The 18,110-nt window shown below is 46.2% G+C and overlaps 1 protein-coding gene across 2 annotated transcripts; it reads left to right on the forward strand.

Annotated features, from left to right (window-relative positions):
• Window positions 1-2: 2 nt before the first annotated feature.
• On the forward strand, window positions 3-17,087 carry KATNB1 (katanin regulatory subunit B1). 2 transcript variants are annotated; one of them, XM_053952625.1, is made up of 19 exons: window positions 3-379; window positions 3,585-3,715; window positions 5,758-5,875; window positions 7,581-7,681; window positions 8,204-8,245; window positions 8,892-8,975; window positions 9,946-10,061; window positions 10,601-10,672; window positions 10,936-11,086; window positions 11,475-11,662; window positions 11,788-11,921; window positions 12,733-12,780; window positions 12,951-13,027; window positions 13,668-13,787; window positions 14,519-14,668; window positions 14,988-15,064; window positions 15,461-15,535; window positions 16,212-16,328; window positions 16,907-17,087. In XM_053952625.1, the coding sequence occupies exons 1-19, from the start codon at window positions 340-342 to the stop codon at window positions 17,037-17,039; spliced, it is 1,974 nt and encodes a 657-aa protein (XP_053808600.1). In that variant the 5' UTR covers window positions 3-339; the 3' UTR covers window positions 17,040-17,087. The 2 variants fall into 2 exon arrangements, with proteins under 2 accessions (XP_053808600.1, XP_053808601.1); XM_053952626.1 differs by having other exon boundaries at window positions 11,791-11,921.
• Window positions 17,088-18,110: the final 1,023 nt, after the last annotated feature.

Genomic DNA, 18,110 nt, shown 5'->3' on the forward strand with positions numbered 1-18,110 from the left:
GAGCCCGGGCAACCGCCCGGCGCGGCGCGGGGTTGTTGTGAAGGGCCGGTTGCGGGGCGGTGGCGGGCAGGGGGTCCCGGTCCGGTACTGCCGGGCCCCGCCGCCACCAGCGTCCAGGCGATCGGCCTCGCCCCGGCCAGCGCTCCCGTCCCGTGATGTTCGTCAGCGGTGAGGCCTCGTCCCCCGCCGCGCCGCCTCTCAGGAGAGTCTCGCCGTGACCGTGTTTGAGTGCCCGCAGGACGGCCCCGGTGCACGGCCTGGCCGTAGGACGCGCTAGCGGAGCGGAGCCTCGCCGGGAGGAGGAAGGCGCTGCCCGCCCGAGAGGCGCCGCGCTGAGCCATGGCCGTGGCCGTCACCACGAAGACGGCATGGAAGCTGCGTGAGTGCCGGGCGGGGGAGCCGCCCCGGCTGGGAGCGGGGAGGGGTAGGAACCACCTCATCCCTGCCCTGCTTATGGTGCCCCAGCCCTCTTTCTACATTGCTGACTGGATTTTTTAACTCCTGGAAGTCCTGTTGGAAAACATAGCGGCACAATGAATAGCGTGGCCTTGTCAGTGCTGTTTTCAAAGGGTCACTGTCTATTTTTTCCGGATAGTTGCTGCAGCGCTAAGCTAAGTGCCTGTCTAACCCCACATGACTCTACTGTAGTACAAGAACAACCGAGGCAGTGAGGGATGGGGCATCTGTCAAGGGACAACCCTGGATGTACCAAGAGACTGGGGAATGAAAGGCTGGAGAGCAGTCCCACAAAAAGGGATGTGGGGTTCCTGGTCGGTGTCAAGTTGAAAATGAGTCACCAGTGTGCTCTGGTAGCCCAAAGGGCCAGCTGTGCCCTGGGGTGCGCCGAGGAAGGTGATGGTCCCACTCTGCTCTGTGCTGGTGCAGCCTCACCTCGGGTCCTGAGGGCAGGTTTGGACACCACAGTTTAAGAAGGATAGAAAGCTTTTGGAGAGATCCAAAGAAGGGCTGTGAATATGGTGAAGGGTCTAGAGGAGAAGCCATGCAAAGGAGTTACTGAGATCTCTTGGCTTCTTCAGCCTGGAGGAGACTGAGGGCAGAGCTTATCATGAGCTGCAGCTTCTTCTTGAGTGCGTTGGAAGGACAGCTTCGATCTCTGCTGTGTGTGACCAGTGAAAGGACCTGAGAGAGCCCCTGGAGCTGTGCTGGGGGATGTTTAGGTTGAATATTAGGAAAGTGTTCTTCGCAGGAGCAGGAGGTACTTACTGCACCAAGCCTGTTTGTTACAGCCTGTCCTGTTTGGCCAATGCTCTCAGGCAAGGGGGGATTGTCCTGTGTAGGACAAGCAGGAGTAGAACCTGGTCATCCTTGTGGGTCCCTTCCAACTCAGCATAGTCTGTCTTTCAATGGAAACTGCTCTTGTGAGCCACATAGTAATGGGGCATTCCCCTCAGTATCAGGGAGAAGGCCCCAAACTTAGCCCCTATGGGGTTTTCCTTCCTTGGTGCTCAGCTTGTTACAGAAGGCTCACTGAGCTCTCTGCTGCAAGAGAAATGAGGTGATCTTTGCAGGGCCTGTGTGTCCCACCCTCTTGAAATTCCTTTGCAACAGACAGTAAGAATCTGCTGGTTTCATGTCCATTATTCTTCCTCTGAAGGAGCAGTAGACAGTTGCTGACTATCAGTTTCTCGCTGGTCACTGATGAGTTATTTCATAGGGGCTGTTGAGGAATGCTTAGAAGCAATAGGATGTGATCAGTTGCTTTAGTCAGTGAGTGGGCTCTGGAAACTGGCTGTCAGAAATAGTGTCCTTGGCTGATAACACATGAAGTCATCTGAGATTACTGATTTAGGAATTGTGTATCTTTCTGAGCAGAAAGCCAGTTTGCTATATTATCTTCCCATCCCTGAAACTCCAATTGCAGGAAGAACTGGAAGTCTGTCCATCTCCATTTTCCATAGGTGTGCAGAGATTCTTGATCTGCTGCCCCACCTTAGCATCCCCTTTAGAGGGAAAAGCATTCTGAGTGTTAGGGATGTTTCAGCAATGCTAATTAGGAGTTGAGTGTTACTGGGCTGGTGGGTGATAGCTGGTGACAAGAACTTCATGAAATAAAAATTTTGTGGGTTTAAGGGACTTGTGGGAGGGCAAATTAACCTATCTGCCCAAGGCAGACATCAGTTTATTACCTGGCTTTTAGGAACAGGGTTGGATGCTTCCACAATGACTTTTAAACTTACAATATATTATTAAGAAGGAAATCAAGACAGGAAGAAGTGGAGCTGCTGACACACTCATTTCAGCAGCAATGCTCAGCATCTGTCCTTGCAATTTTAACTAGTGAGCTGGTGTAGTAATGCTAATTGTACTTTTGGTTACCTTATAGTCTGTATATCCTTACAGGCTTTGTGTTAGCATTTTTATGTGGAAGTTTGGTCTTTCAACACAATACAGGTGTATTTTCAGATTTGCCCTTCACATGTAATTTATGGTCCAGTCACCTTTGTAATTTGAAAGGTGTTTCTCCAGCCCAAGTGAAAGTTGCGCAGTTTTGCTTTCAGAAAACCACTCTTGAGATTTTGAGATCAAAGTACCTGTAATTATTATTGCAGCCATCCAAAATCCTTTTGGATTAGTGTTGCATGTAAAATGATCACATTGCTCCTCCCAGCCAAACAATCTGAATGAAAGCTGAATGGATGCTACCTAGCCTTTTTATAGACTCTTAACCATTTTTACAGTTTCATAACTATTAGGCATGCAAATCCTGGGACGTTTCAAAGAAGAGAACAGTTAGATGAAGATATTGCTAAATGCATCTGTCAAAAGCCCCTGCCAAAATTTTGAGTGAATTTAAAATTCCACTGTGAGGTGTGTAAGCAAATGTGCTAATTTGGCTTCTTTTTTGCCCCAGATTGGTTTCTTTATGATGGGATTTTCATAGAGGTCTGTTGTTGCAGTGTCAGAGCGTCCCCTCAGCTCCCAGTTTTTTAACAGTCATTTAACATCAATCAGATTTGTTAGTTTCTGCCCATTTGGATGGATATTTACCCTCCTTTGTCACAGCTGCATGCCCTGCAGTGCTCAGTTTTGCCTGTGTTCTCTAGTGGGGATGTAGCAAAGCCTCTGCCAAAGCTCCACCTCTCCCCACTGCTGAGTCTGGCTTTTTTCTGGGTAAGGTAACAAACTATACTGCTGCTCCTCTGCCAGTTCCTCACAGGCTGGACTGTCTGCTGCTGCTCTCTAGAACAGGATTAGAGGGCCTTTCACTAGATGACTCTGGCTGCTGTGCATTATTGCAGGTAAAGTGCCTTGCTGCACTTGAGCAAATCTTTAAAAGCTCTTGAACTGCTGCAAGTGAGAGAAGATGCTTTCTGTAAGCCACATGAGCACTGGAGTCATGAAACTTTGGTCAGCAAATGTTTTAAGTTCAGCAGGAAGAGCCAAGAAGGACTGTTCAAAGCAAGATAATAGCGTGACTTCTTATCTGAACAGTGGCTGCTGCAGCTTGTCCAGTGGAAACTGGAAAGTGTTTCTGGAGAAAGACTTTTTTTAGACCTTTTGGAGGGATGGGTTGAAAATTTTTATTACTGATCTGTAATAAGTGTTTGCTTTGTTTTGTGCAGAAGAAATCATGGCCCACAGCAGCAATGTATCCTCAGTAGTCCTGGGAAAAGGTTCAGGCCGGATGCTGGCCACTGGAGGAGACGACTGTCGGGTCAACATATGGTCAGTTAGCAAGCCCAACTGCATCATGGTAAGAACAGGCCTGTTTTCAGCTTTTGGGGGATGGGAATATTAATTCTGAGGTTTGGAGGGTAGAGAATGAGGGGAAAGATTGTTGGGGTGGAGCCTGTGGGACTTTTAAGTAGAGTTTGCAAACACAAAGCTGTGTAACCAGATTCTAGCTAAAGATAGGGACAGAACTGGGTGCCTGGTGAGACCACTGCTCTAGAGACGTTGTGGGAGTACTTGAGCTGGACCAGTGCTTACTCAGATAATAAATACTGTGCTTTATTATATTACCAGGCTAATTAAAGGAAGAGTTTTGTACAAGAACAGCTATAGTTTTTAGTGCGGGCTACAGGGGCCAGTTTTATACCCTGGAGTTTGCAGTCACAGCAGGACATATCCCCAGCAGGATGCATTCCCACCTGTGCCCTAACTGTCACCATGAAGGCTGCCACAATAGTTTGCTGTAGGCTGGGGAGGAGTAACTCTGCTTGCAGTGTGTTAGCAAGGGTAGAGTTACCCCAGCAGTGATCACTAAAGAGCACCATAAATACATACTTAACAGATATCTATCCTGCATCACTTTGAGTGGGTGTTGTATAAAACCAACTTTAGCACATCTCCTGTCATTTATTTAATTAACAACACAATAATGTTGTGGTATCAAAGGCGTTGCTCTAGCCAGTGTGAGCCTTGTGAGAAAAAAATCAGGAAAGTCAGGTCAAAAAGGCTAAAAGGAGAATCTGTCCACTTTATTTTTCTGTTCATTAAGTGTGTGAATGATCACCTTTGGCAGGGCTGTATTTTTTGCATAGTGTAGTTAAGCAGTATCTTTTCAAGCCCTTGGTGATGGCATGACTCCAGTTTGAAACTGGACTATTGCCTTACTAGAGAAGAAGGTTGAAGGACTCACTCTGTACCTTTCTGTGGTGGCAGAGCTGCACCTCTCCTGTGCTTCCTGGAACCCCAGATGCTGAGAGCTGCTGTTTCTGAGAGGCAGGGACTGACTGAAGCTGCTTGTGCCATTCTTGTATATCAAAAGAACCTTGATTTTTGGGGTTGTCCTCTGAAGTTCATTTTCAGTGTTTATATTATAATGATTATGGATGTTTGTGTTGGGAAAGAGGAAGAAGAGGAACTTTTGTAACACTGGGACTTGGTTTAAGTGTGAGCTCTAGTTCTCAGTAATGGCAGTTGCAACTGTGGATTTTGTAAAGAATTTCAATTGCACATAGATTCCTAAGAAAGCTCCATCAGAACAGGCAGCTTCCAACTGGCATTCCCAGCCTCTGTATGTGTGTGGGAGGCACAGAGCTAGCATAGCTATTTAAAAAGACATTTGAGGATGGACTAAAGCAGAGAATACTGCTTATTTGGCAAGCAAAAAGTCTGCAATGGTGGGATTTGTTTTCTAGAGCTAGTTTTAAATATTTTTGTGTTTTACTAAAATATAGGCCTTTTCAAAATGCTGATGTAATTTGTAAGCTTTCGGGTGCTCAAGGATGAAAGGAACTTTATGTGAATTACTGCCTTATGCCTCATGTCAGTACTTCAGTGTTAGCACCATGCTGTCACTGTGACATCCATTGCTGGCAGCAACCTATGGCTTGGTGCTTGGTGAAGGTTTCAAAGTAGCCCTGCTTTTGCTCTTGCTTGGATTTTGTAACTGGTTCATGACACTTAGATGACCTATTTAGAGCAAACACGGTGGCATTGTGCTACTACAGCATAATTTTTATGATGTAAGAATGTGTCAGCCTTGTCTGAGCATCCACACCTAATGTTTAACTACCTGTGTCTCTGTTGATGCATCCTTTAAAACTTAGTCAGCGTGCCCCAGAAAGTGATTCCAAAGATAATGTTGGAAGACAGGTGTGCTGTGCTGAGTGCAGTGATGGGTTTTAGAGTGCTCTGCCACCCTGCTGGCTGCTGAGGAAAAAGGACTGTGGCACAGCCAGGTGGTCCCAGCTCATGGCCAAAGGGTTACCCCTGGAGTATGAACAATGCCATGGTTCCTACAGGGCTGTGCCAGCAGCTGTTGACTGACCCTGATGGTTTTCTTTGCAGAGCTTGACAGGCCACACAACCCCCATCGAGAGCCTACAAGTCAACCCAAATGAGAAGCTCATAGTTGCAGGGTCCCGGTCAGGGTCCATTCGAGTTTGGGACCTGGAAGCTGCCAAAGGTATGTGCCCATGAGTTTTTGCTCCTGGTCATACATACTCTTTGGGGAATCCTTATGTTCAATGCCTATATCGACCCAGAAGGTTTCTGATTTAAGAAGGAACAGGAGCTTCGTATTGCTTTCATCTTCATCTGCATCTCCCTTTTTTGTCCTTTTACTGAGGGTATGGAGCTGTGTATTCACGCTTGAGCAGAAATTTGGACATGTTTTGGGGACACTGATCTGAGGAACTAGTTTCTAAGGTTTTGACCTGAGTGTGTCAAAATCTATATTCCAGTTTCCATGCACGTATAGATAGCTAGGCATATAGAATTTGTGTTCAGAGTCTCAACTTAGAATTCTCAACCTTAATAAAAGGATCCCAAACCAGATTGGAAGTTTTAAGTTTATTAAGTTCTGCATAAATGCAGGAATCTTCTGCTTGTTGACTTCCTGTTCTTAGGTTCTAACTTTTTTTTTTTCCTCTAGCAATTTTTATGCTCTCCTGCTCTTGCATGGCCACATAAATAGACAAAGGCCTAATTTTTAATAAACTGTAAAAGCTATGAACTCATCAAGCTCTGATCCCTTAAAGGCCACTGTTGAGTCATGCTTTATTTATTGCATTTTCCTCAAATCCTAGAATGAGTTTGCAAAGGTATCATAAATCACTTGAGTGCATTCCAGCAGGAATACCAGAAAATGACTGAATATTTCTTATAGGTTACTACTTGTTCATAGAAGGAATGTGTAATGAAAATAGACTTACACTGGCTGAGCTAAGGAGGCAAACCACAGGCAGCATCAAAAATGAAAAGCACTGATGTCATTCAGACACTTAGAATCAGTTCAGCTATGGAATAGTTTGGCTCTGCCTGTGGGGAGTAGCTGATCTGGCTGCATTTATTAGAAGACTTATGAGCCAGTGTCTTTGCAAATGTCCACCCCAGCTCTGGCTCAAGAGCTAATTTCTGCCAGGGGAATCATCAGCTTGTTCCAGATGACAGATGAGGGAGAGGGATTGCCCTTGTTATTATCTGAGCAGTTTTTCTTAGAGCTGAGTTCTGCATTTGTCACTGCTTGCTGAGATATGATGTACCAGTTCTACTGGTCCTTTCTGGTTTCCAGAATTACAGGGGGTGTTACTCGATGACTTGCTGAAACACTGATTGTTTCTTTGTCTCCTGCTTCCTATGCATCCATTTCCTGTCTTTATGGTAATTCTTGCAAGGGGCAATTGAAGGACTCCAGGGTGAATATTGGAACCTAAGAGGTGGTGACTGGATGGGATGCAGAGTCCTGGGAAAGGGTCTGTCTAATAACTGCAGGGTGAATGCTGCAGGCAGTCAAGACTGTTTCACTTCATTTCCCAGCCAAAACTGTTCCTCCTCTGGCCCATTTTGCTGTCTATGTAACAAATGGAAAGATGCACTGCCTGCCAGCTGCCTCATTTCAGAATGGAGATCTTTTGAATTCTGTCTGTAGTTTCCATACCTAAGGACAGGACTGTCATTAAGTTAATTGATCATGAGCTTTCTATTGCTGTTTCTTTGCATTGCTGGGGTAAAGTCAGGGGCATTTCCACAAAATAATGTATATTCCCATAAAATAACGGTGGGGATAGTGTGGCTATCCCCATGACACTTCTGCATGGTGTCTGGTGGAAGTGAACTATTAAATGTTTTTCCCCTCTTCCTTCTCTCTGCTCTGCTTCTCCTTTTCCCAGTTCTTCGTACCCTACCAGGTCACAAAGCAAATATCTGCAGCCTTCATTTCCATCCTTTTGGAAGCTTTGTGGCATCTGGCTCTTTGGACACCAACATTAAGGTAAAACCCAGCTTCCAGCAGAGATTTCCCTCTTTACTTGCAGTGTCTTTGTTTTGAAGAGTGCCGGAACATGTTTTTTGTCAAGCTGTTGGTGGATGCTGCACATCATCATTTCCATGTGTGGGCAGGTGTGTTTGTGAGTGCTTGTGAAATCCGTGTGTGTATTTTCACAGCCAGCTCATAAATGTGACTCCTCTGGTGTGGAATGTGGCTCTGAGTAAGGTGCCAGCCAAGACCTGGTGTCAGCAACTACAGATGTCCTGGTTGCTGTGGATTGTATCTGCTTCCTCAGGCTGGTGTTTGACTGTCAGAACTGAGCTGCTGTAGTAAGAGATACCTTCCAGGAGTGATTCTCACTTGGGGAGTTAGAAAATACCCCTAAGGCCTACAGGGGTTCAGCAGCCCATTCATTCTGCAGTATCTGTTAGCTTGGTGACACAGAGATCCCTTGTTCTGGCAGGACCCTTGAGCTCCCAACATACTGCTCTAAACATACAATTTGTTTGCTTTTCTTCCTTGTAGCTCTGGGATGTAAGAAGAAAAGGCTGTATCTTCACATTCAAGGTAAAATATTTCATTAGGTTTTGCAAAGAGGGGATAAATATTTATTTGAGGACTTGTGAGCAAACCTAAATGTGATTATGTACAGTGAACTTCCTGGTTTTCCAGCATGAAAATAAGATCTGCATGATTTGTGAAGTGGCCTGACAAACCTCAGCAGGCCTCTGCAAGCTGTATGAGAATATGAAATGGATATTATAGGATATCAATGGGTATCATGTGCTATAGTGTGGATGGCTTCAGTGGAGGATGGAGAGCATCCGTGAGGGTTTCTTTATATTCTTAATGGTATTACCACTGCACTGAGATGGTTCTGTTCTTGGGACCTTTTTCTATCTGAAGAACTTGTTGTATATTAATTTAATGTAGAAACCAGAGACTAAGCACTTCTGACCATATGTAAATCTGTAATTTAGAACTGATTCTTATTAGTGAAGCCAGATCTGTATTTACTGTACTTAAACTGATGGCATAAGTGACTAGGTGAGAGAGATTACACACATTTAGTGTGGCTGGGTGTAGTGTCTTGAGTACAGTGTTGTGTTCTGCAAGCTGTGAGCTCTGTAAAACACTTAATTGATTTTAGTTTATTATATTGTATAGGATTGAAAGACAAAAGCCAGAATACTGTTTGTTTTCCTGATTTCAGGGTCACACAGAAGCAGTTCGGTGTCTCCGCTTCAGCCCTGATGGGAAATGGGTGGCCTCTGCTGCTGATGATCACACTGTAAAGGTAATTTATTGTGACACCTTCCTTATGTGCTTGTGATACAGGGGAATGCTGGGATTGTCTTTTTACCAGGCATTACCAGCACTCACTCATAAATACCCTTAGTTCATTTGGCAGCTGGCTGAGCCCCAGAGATTGGTTTTCTTATGGGGATCCTGTCTGATGGCCCACAACACCCATGGAAGAGCTGCATGGGTTGAAATGCCCTTATCCAGCAGACACATTGGGAGAGACTATTCACAGAAAAATCAATGTTTTGATGTAGTAGAGTGGTGATACCTGAATGTTGGCCTCAGTAACCTTGTAGAATGAATTGTCCACAGCACATTGCTTCACCAGACTAATTTCTGGCTCTGTTTGTGTTATACACATTACATGTGATTATCAGCCTGAAAATTGCTGTCAGGATTGAGCAGAGCAAGAGAAAGAGTTCAGGAAAGTATTGATTGAAATAATGATTTCAGTTATTTCACATGGAGTATGGAGGAATGGAGATGAAGGACTGATTTTATTTTCAGCTTCACATGAAATTAACTGATCAGTTATTTCACTACATTTTCAAATGTGGACTTGAGCACAGGAAGAAGGAATTGCTAAGGCATTCAGAGCTTTTGGATTTTTGTTTGTTCATGTTTGAGATACAGTCTGTGGGAACAGATGGAACTGCTATATTTTGTCTCAGTCTCTAAATATAAACCAGAAACTTCTAGGGGACAAGTTACATGGAAAATAAAAGATAATGCAAAAAAAAAAAAAAACAAAAAAAAACCCAACAAAAAAACACCACCCCAAAACAAAGCCTTAAATTATTTGGATGGTACCCTTTCCCTGATTATTGCTGTCTTTGACAGACTTGGGTCTGTTCTTGGGGGAGGGAGGTGTTAGAAAGTTGCCAGTACAAGGAAATCCCAAGTGTATTGGAAATCTCTAACATTAAATATCTTCAAGAGTCTCTGTTTTTTCCTCCTTTCAGCTGTGGGATCTGACTGCTGGGAAGTTGATGTTTGAGTTTACAGGACACACTGGCCCAGTAAATGTTGTTGAATTCCATCCCAATGAGTACCTTTTGGCTTCTGGCAGCTCTGACAGGTACATAAGGGGAGGGAGAAAGTAGGGAAATGTATATGTCTGTTCCATTTCCTGATGCCCTTCCTTGTAGGAATATGACCAAGAGGAATGTCACTCAATTCAAACCTGCCATTGCAAGAGCCAGACATGTAGACAGTAGGACATGACATCTGTGATGGGCAGAACATGGAGATCTTCCCTTCTCATCCAAAATTGATGGCACCTGCTGCCACACTAGAAATCAACGTGTAGCCCCAAGCCTCTCACAAATTCAGCTGACATCCTGTGTGAACAGCAGGCAGCCCTGCTATATTCTGGTAATACAGAACACCTGGCAGGGTGTTCTCTTAGCTCTGGGCCAGCTCTAAATGCCTGTCCATGTCTAGAGCCTCTAAGTATCTCTGTCTGGATTTATGGATCTTAGCTAGAGCAGCGTTCTCTGTAGGTCACTGTATGTGCACAACTGCAAAAGTAATTCTGTTAGTGTTTTGTTTAAAATCTGGATCCTACTGTGATTTCTAGAGCGATGAGCAATGAATTTTGTTGTGTTGTGTGTACAGGACTGTTCGGTTCTGGGACTTGGAGAAGTTTCAAGTTGTGAGCTGTATTGAAGAGGAGGCCACTCCTGTCAGGTACATTAAATTCCTACTGAAATGTGCTAGGCAGAGACTAAAGGTGGGGTGAAGGGGGGGTTTCCTCAGAGAGAGACTTTACTGGGGAGAAATTTGGGCTGCTGGACATACTGCACAGGCCCACCAGGCTGCACAGGTGAACACCACATTGCAAGGTTCATTGTTAGAAACAGAACTGAAGGTGTTCAGTGTAGTCAGAGATCCACAAGGACTGAGCAAGGTGGGAAATGCTGTACCTGATTCTCCTCCTGCCTTCCTCCCAGGTGTGTGCTCTTCAACCCGGATGGCTGCTGCTTGTACAGCGGCTTCCAGGATTCGCTGCGTGTGTACGGCTGGGAGCCAGAGCGCTGTTTTGATGTGGTCTTGGTGAACTGGGGAAAAGTAGCTGACTTGTCTATCAGCAACAACCAGCTGGTAAGACACTGCTCCTGAGGCAGGGGTAGGCAGCTGTGAAACACAAGATAAAATCCTGCTGCCTCCTTGCAGGCCTTCAGACCTGTAAGCTTGTGTCAGGGCTTGCAGCATGCCCAAAGGCTGTGTGCCTTGTGCTCCACGTTGTGTCTCTGCCTTGTGGAGGAAAGAACTGGAGCTTAGTTTGACCAGTATTTAGAAGCTATGCTTGGTAAAAATTTTATCCAAGCCGTTCATAAATTGCTGGCAACTTCAGGTTGAAAAATCCGCAGCACTGAACTGAGCAGTCCTCAAGCACAGTTGCTCAGGGTCACTCCATTGTGCCTGTTCTCAAAAGGGCTGGTGTGCACCCTACTCCTTGGTGAATTATCTTGATCTTTTGCCTCTGCAGATAGGAGTTTCCTTTGCACAAAGCACAGTCTCTTCCTTCGTTGTGGATCTCAGCAGAGTCCCAAAGTCAGATTCTGTTCCTCACGGGTTGATCAGGGACGACCAGCCTCTTGTGCCACCTACCCCCACAGGGTCCTCCCTTCGCCGCATCTACGACAGGCCCTCAACGAGCTGCAGCAAGCCGCAGAGGTGAGGCAGTCTGCTGGCTTGTTGAGTTTCCAGATTTTAAGGAAATGTCCCACACACTCAGTGTTCTCTCTCTCTCTCTCTCTCTGACAATATGGCTTCCCCTGACAACAACTGTTTTTCCACAGCAGAGTGAAGCACAACTCGGAGAGTGAGAGGCACAGTCCTAGCAGTGAAGATGACCGGGATGAGAAGGAATCAAAGGCTGAGATCCAGAACCAGGAGGATTACAAAGAGATCTTCCAGCCCAAGAATGCAATTTGTCAGTACCAGGGTTTATAGTGCTTTTGAGTAGTGTTTGGGTTTGACATCAGGGCGCTAAACTGATTGAATAGAACTGACCTTTGGTGTACTGTAACAGAGACTTCACCTGTGACTGGAGAGTTTAAAAAGCTTTCCTTTAATATTCTGTGCTTGGACACTGACACACGGATCATGTTGGTGAATGGCTTAAAGGAGGCACCTTTACAAGGGTACAGTGATGTCTCTTTGAAGCTTGGCTCAGAATTTAGAGCTTCATTGCACATGTGCTGCCTTCCTGTTCTGATTAGAGTGCTAAGGGAATTTTATTAGCTTAGAATTTTGATATGTATATCAAAATCAGCAGTCTTCATTAAAGAAGGAAAGGCAAAATATTTTGTTAAAGCAAAGACTGTTGTTTAGGAGGCATTGTGCAGTGTCTGTATCTCATATTTATGCAAATTATAAAAATGAGATACTCTTTCTGAGAAGTTAATTGCATTACTTTAATTTACTTATATAAATCAATAACAGAGGGTGGATTTTTCCTAATATCATTTATCATGACAGTGCCTTGTCTCACACTTCACACCTCTGCAGCAGCAGTGAACAACAGGGGTCAGTTTTGTCCCTTCTATCCATGAAGTCTGAAAGCTTTTAGCTAAATTCAACAGTAGTGCCAAGGTCCAAAAGAGATAACTCTGCTTGTTTTATCACTGATTACCCTCATGTGTGGAGTTGTTGGAGATTTCTCTGCTTCAAGGTTGACTTACCACTTATCTGTAGCCTTGGATGCTCCTTCATTTATTTATTATTTAAATCTTTTTCTGTAGGCCGAACTCCTCCTCGAAATGAGCCCTTTCCTGCCCCTCCTGAGGATGGTGAGTATGGAAATGACCCCTTGGTGGGGATGGGGTTAATGCCCTCAAAAGAGAGAGAGCTGCCCAAAGGCAGAAATTACTCCTTGCAGTACAGCTAAACAGAACCTTTGCTCTCAACTCTTGAAAGTAACAATCAGTTTCTGCTTTCCCACTTCTCTCCCTCTTGGTAGAGCCTGGAGCTGCAAAGGAAGCCGTGAAGCCCAGCCAAGCTGCGGATGTCCAGACCTCGCTGCCAAAGCAAGAGCTCGTACGTACTGTGTGCTCTGTGAATCGCTGTTCCTGCTCCCTCTGTGAACCATGTGCAGAGCTGGAGAATTTGTGATTTCTGCTCAGGCTGATTCCTTCACTGCAGGGCAGTAAAAGTGCAGCTCCAGGCTTTGTGCTGCCAAGTGTCTTGCCTTAGCAGTGGAACCAAGGCCAAGCCTCCTACAGGCTCTGTTGTTTTAGTTTGCTGCTTGTGCTTGCAGTGGTGCTTCTCCTTGCATCTCAAAATTGGGACACTCAGACAATCAAGTGCCAGGTTTCTACAAATGCTTGAATAGAGGCTGTTTGTTGCCAAAAGTGCAAGCATTTGATGGGCCAGTATTCATTTTACTGGCTTCTTTAGAATTCTCTCTTAGCCTGGCCACAGCCCATTGCCCTAATTTCAGATAACAATAACAGCACTTGGCAGTTCTGCTGGGGCATCTCCGTGTTCTTTACAAGCCTTAATCGCATCATGGTGTGTACCTGAGAGACACTTTATTGCCTCTTAAATTATGCTTGCAAACTGGAGACTGCTTCTGTGTTAGGGTCCTGCTGTGAGAAGAATGCAGGTCAGAAATAAAGGTCATCAGACTAGGGCCAAACTGTTCCTGCTAGAGCTTTTATCCCAATTTCTCCTGCAGCCTGATCCGGTCCAGAGGCCACCGATTGCCTCCTCAACTTCTTTGACCAGAACAGAGCCATCAGTAATTCCTGCAGCCAGGAATGAGCCCATTGGCCTGAAGGCCTCTGACTTTCTCCCAGTAAGTGTCTCTGGGCAATGTTTTCCAGCCAGTGTCTGGCTGGACCCATCAGAAAGGGGGTGCCCCATTGCGATAAGTATGAATACAGCAGAGTTGAGCCCTGCTCATGAAGAACCTGTGACCAAAGCAGAGAGCAAGGGGCGAGACAGTCACTGAACTATTCCATGTACCAGACAGTGGTTCATTTGAAAAATTGGTGTCTGCCATTACATGCACATAATAATTGCATCCTGGAGCCTTCTTGGTCTCTATTGGGGAGGGTACTCCCTTGTCCTAAAAATGGGGAAAGACCAGAGCATCCTGATGATCCCATACTCTAAACATGATAAAGGAAGTAGTGATTCTATCATGGCCTGGGCAGAAAGCAAATTGAGAGTTTAATGAATTACGTAAGATTTGTAGTTCCCAGACAAGTGTTTCACATTAAAAAATTGTGTTTGTGTGAAAACATTTCTTCATTAAAACATACTGGTTTTGAAAACTTACTTTAAATACACCTTTTTTGGGAGTTTTTCCAAAGCTTTAAACATGTTTGTGATTGATGTAGTAGAAAAAGCAGGAAATAAGTAACTGAAATCAGAACAAATTGAGCATTTCCATTTCAAAAGGTTTTTACAACCATCTGCAAGGAAGTCAGTATTCACTGTCAATCTCTGCACCAAAATTAGTTCTCGCCTAGGCCAGAGAATGCTCCCACCCTTTTGTGCCATCCTGCTCTGTTACTTTTCCAGGCTGTGAAAAACCAAAGCCAGACAGAGCTGGTGGATGAGGAGGCCATGTCCCAGATCAGGAAAGGCCACGAGACCATGTGCGTGGTGCTCACCAGCCGCCACAAGAACCTGGACACCGTGCGGGCTGTGTGGAGCACCAGTGACATCAAGGCAAGCGGAGATGTGGAGATGCCTGAGGCTCATGAGGGGAGCAGCTGAGCAGCTCTCTTTGCTTCTCTGGGCCTGATTCTGCCTCATACAAAACACAGGGTCTCACAGCTTTTGTGCCCAGGGATGCACCACAGAGTGCTGCAGCTGAGTGGTCACAAAGAAATATGGAGAAAACTTTCCCATTAGAGAGTGCTCTTCCCTAGCCAACTTCATGTTTCCTCCACCTTGTTTTGTAAAAGCAGCACTAGATACTAATTTGCATTAGCCTAACCAGTTTGACCTCTGCAATAGATGACTTTTTCTTCCCCTTCTCTCTTAGAACTCTCTGGACTCTGCAGTGGCAATCAATGATCTGTCTGTTGTTGTGGATCTCTTGAATATTGTCAACCAAAAAGCGTGAGTCCTGGATGGGGTCAGCCCCTGGGATGTGCAAGGGCTGCCTGACTGGGAGTTGGGAGCTCTGCCTTGTACCTGCCCGTGTCCAGTGGGCCATGGCAGCATGAAATTCATGTGCTTGTAGTTACATCTTCAAGCCTGCAGTGACAGTAACAGCTGGAGTTATTTGGGGCCAAGGAAAATCAAAGTCTCGGGGCTTCATAAAGTGATTCTGCTGAGAGTCAAAGAAATATGTATGTCCGAACCTGCCACTTTCTCTCACGAGGGGGAGTCAGTGAACTTGCTCTGTGAACTTGAGGGTGTCTGTCTGGGCATTTGCTAGGAAGTCTTATTTGTGTCGGCTCAGCTTTGTAAAGCCTTAGTCTCCAGTCTCAGGATATGTCCTTTTCTTTTCAGGTCTCTCTGGAAGCTGGATTTGTGTACTATAGTCCTGCCACAGATAGAAAAACTACTCCAAAGTAAATATGAAAGGTGAGGCCTCAAGAACATAGTGTGCTTGAGGGACAGGGTGTAGGTAGTGACAGGGGAGCTGTGCTGGGTATTTTGTACCTGAAGGAAAATCCTGAGAAATCTCTGCAGATACAGTCTCAATGCTGATATGACGCCTGAAAAAGAATGATGGAGTTGCCAGGTGTGTGTGGGAAAAGATACAGAAAGTATGCATGGGCAGGAAGAGCAGGATAGTGGGATTTGTCGTAGATGTTTTTGTTTAAGACAGCTCTGGCAGCCAGGAGGGGTTATGTAAAACAAACGGGCTTTGCACACTGCTGGGAGTGAAGCTGTCAGCTTGGGACAAGGAATGAAGTCCTGCAACAGCCCTGGGGGTCTCATCTTCAGGGGAAAAAAATTGCAGCCTCTCTTAAGATGGAGCTTTTGCTCTTCCTTTCTTCTGGGAGAGAGGTTCCTGCCAGGTTCCCTTGGCAGGACATCTCTGCCCTTGAGCAGAGAGGTCCCCCTTGGGTGGAGTGTGTGCCAGGACCTTTGGAACAGACTTGCTTTGTGAAAGCTTTGGAACTCAGATGTGTTGTTGGTACTTGGCTGTTGCTCTCCTTCCCTGGTTACAGGTGGTGGAGTGGAGTTGTTTGAGAGCTGTGTGCTAGGGGGACAGGAATGACATTCAAGTGGGACCCGATTCTCTGTTTTTCAGTTACGTGCAGACTGGCTGCACATCCCTGAAACTCATTCTCCAGAGATTCCTGCCACTCATCACGGACATGCTCGCTGCACCACCTTCTGTTGGAGTGGACATCAGCAGAGAGGAAAGGTGAGGCACATGCTTCCACTTGCTCCCTCCTGGGACCAGCCTTTCTCTTGGGTGAGCTTTGCCCTTGCCATCAGGGCTCTGATACCAGACTGGATATACCTTCCCTTTGTCTGCAAACACCAATCCCTTGTGCTCAGAGGAAAAGGACTGCCTTTCCCTTTGCCTCTGTGCATTGAGTCATACCTAAACGAAGTATTGGGAGTAAAACCACCCTGTAGCTTTCCCCTCTGCCTCACAAGAAACATGATTTGGTAGCCAGCCCCTGGATTTTGAGTTCATTCACAGGATAGCTCCTCTCTGGGAATTGGCTTTTGGAAAACAGCACCTCCTTTTTCCCTGGACTGTACTGCCAAAGGGGGAAGAGGGCTGAAAGAGCCCTTATGTGGATGCTGTTCTGTCTCATCGGGATGTGGGCTGAATGCCTGGTGCTTTCGCAGAGCTGTGCTCATACTTCAGCCTCTTCCAGGCCATTTTCAGGGCTTTTCTCTCCTGCCTGAGTTGCCTCTCTGGCACTGCAGGAACTGCCACACCTCAGGCAACTAAGGATTCATGCTGTGTCTGCTGTCATTTTTTAACAGGCTTCACAAATGCAAGTTATGCTACAAGCAGCTGAAAAACATCAGCAACGTTGTCAAGAACAAGTCTGGGCTCAGCGGCCGCCATGGTAGTGCCTTTCGGGAACTGCTTCTCCTCATGGCTGTCCTGGACTAATGGCCACCACCTCCTCATGTACAAATACAGGTGGCCAAGCTTCCCCTACTCATGGTCTGGCTGGATTTCAGATCTCTCCATGCGTCCATCTTTTCCCCCTGCCCCTCTCCAGCATGGTGGGGAAGTGGAATCTGCCTGGCTGGTCGCCCACCCAGCCCTGGTGCCTTATGGGCTGGATGGAGGACCCGAGTGGAGAGACGTGTGTGCTGTGGGAGGGGCCCTGGCAGGTGGAGGGCCCCACAAAGCCCTGTAGGGAAGCTGCTTCATTTCAGCTCTTCATCTCAGCATCAAGCTCTGGGCTGCTCTGTGTGCTGGCCTGTCCCTGCAGGAGGGCTCTGAGCCTGCTGTCACCCCTCCTTCCCGCTTGTGCTGTCGGTTCTTGTCGCTCGGCCCTGTGGGCCAGGGCCCCGCTCTTGCTGTGCAGCTGCTGAGGACTGCAGCCACCACCCCACAAACGCCTGCTGTGGGGTGGATGCCCTTTCCATACAGAAGGGACTTCAGCTGCCATGGGGGACCAGCCCCTTTGGCTTCATCTGACACGGGCAAGGACACTGTGCCACTGTGCTGCTGCGTCTAAGGACCTGAACCAAGAGACTTTCTCTTGGCTTCTCAGACATCCCTGCTGGCACCCAGGGCTGCAGAGGATCAGTGTCTTCAGACTGTCCTTGGATCTGAGGTCTACCTGGACCTCTTAAAACGTGTGACTTAAACAGGACTCGTCGTATGTGCTTGCCTTTGGGGGTGAGGATTTGGAAGGGTGGAGGAACAGAGGGACATGGACTGAGTTATGTCTTTCTACATCCACTAGACCATTCTTAGAGGTTTGTTTTTGTTTTTTTCCCCCCAATAAATGTCTGTCAGAACCTTTCTGTCCCTCTTTCTTCTTTCCTCTGGGGAAAGAGGTTCCTCTTGGTGCTTTCCCTGCTCTTCCCAGCCTGTCTCCCATTTTATACAATGGAGCCTGTTCTCCAGGAATCTGTAACTTATAATGAATTTTATTAAAATATTTGTAATTTTTTTTTAAAGTTGTGTTAAATGCCTGAATCTCTTGAAGTGCTCTTCACCTTGGCA

This window comes from Vidua chalybeata, chromosome 11 (assembly GCF_026979565.1).
Source record: "Vidua chalybeata isolate OUT-0048 chromosome 11, bVidCha1 merged haplotype, whole genome shotgun sequence".
Taxonomy (NCBI): Eukaryota; Metazoa; Chordata; class Aves; order Passeriformes; family Viduidae; genus Vidua; species Vidua chalybeata.

Coding starts and splice junctions, on each gene's coding strand:
- KATNB1 (XM_053952625.1), top strand. CDS start 340: ATGGCCGTGGCCGTCACCACGAAGACGGCATGGAAGCTGC. Junction 11,922..12,732: donor CCAGCCCAAGAATGCAATTT/GTCAGTACCAGG, acceptor CTTTTTCTGTAG/GCCGAACTCCTCCTCGAAAT. Junction 16,329..16,906: donor GACATCAGCAGAGAGGAAAG/GTGAGGCACATG, acceptor ATTTTTTAACAG/GCTTCACAAATGCAAGTTAT.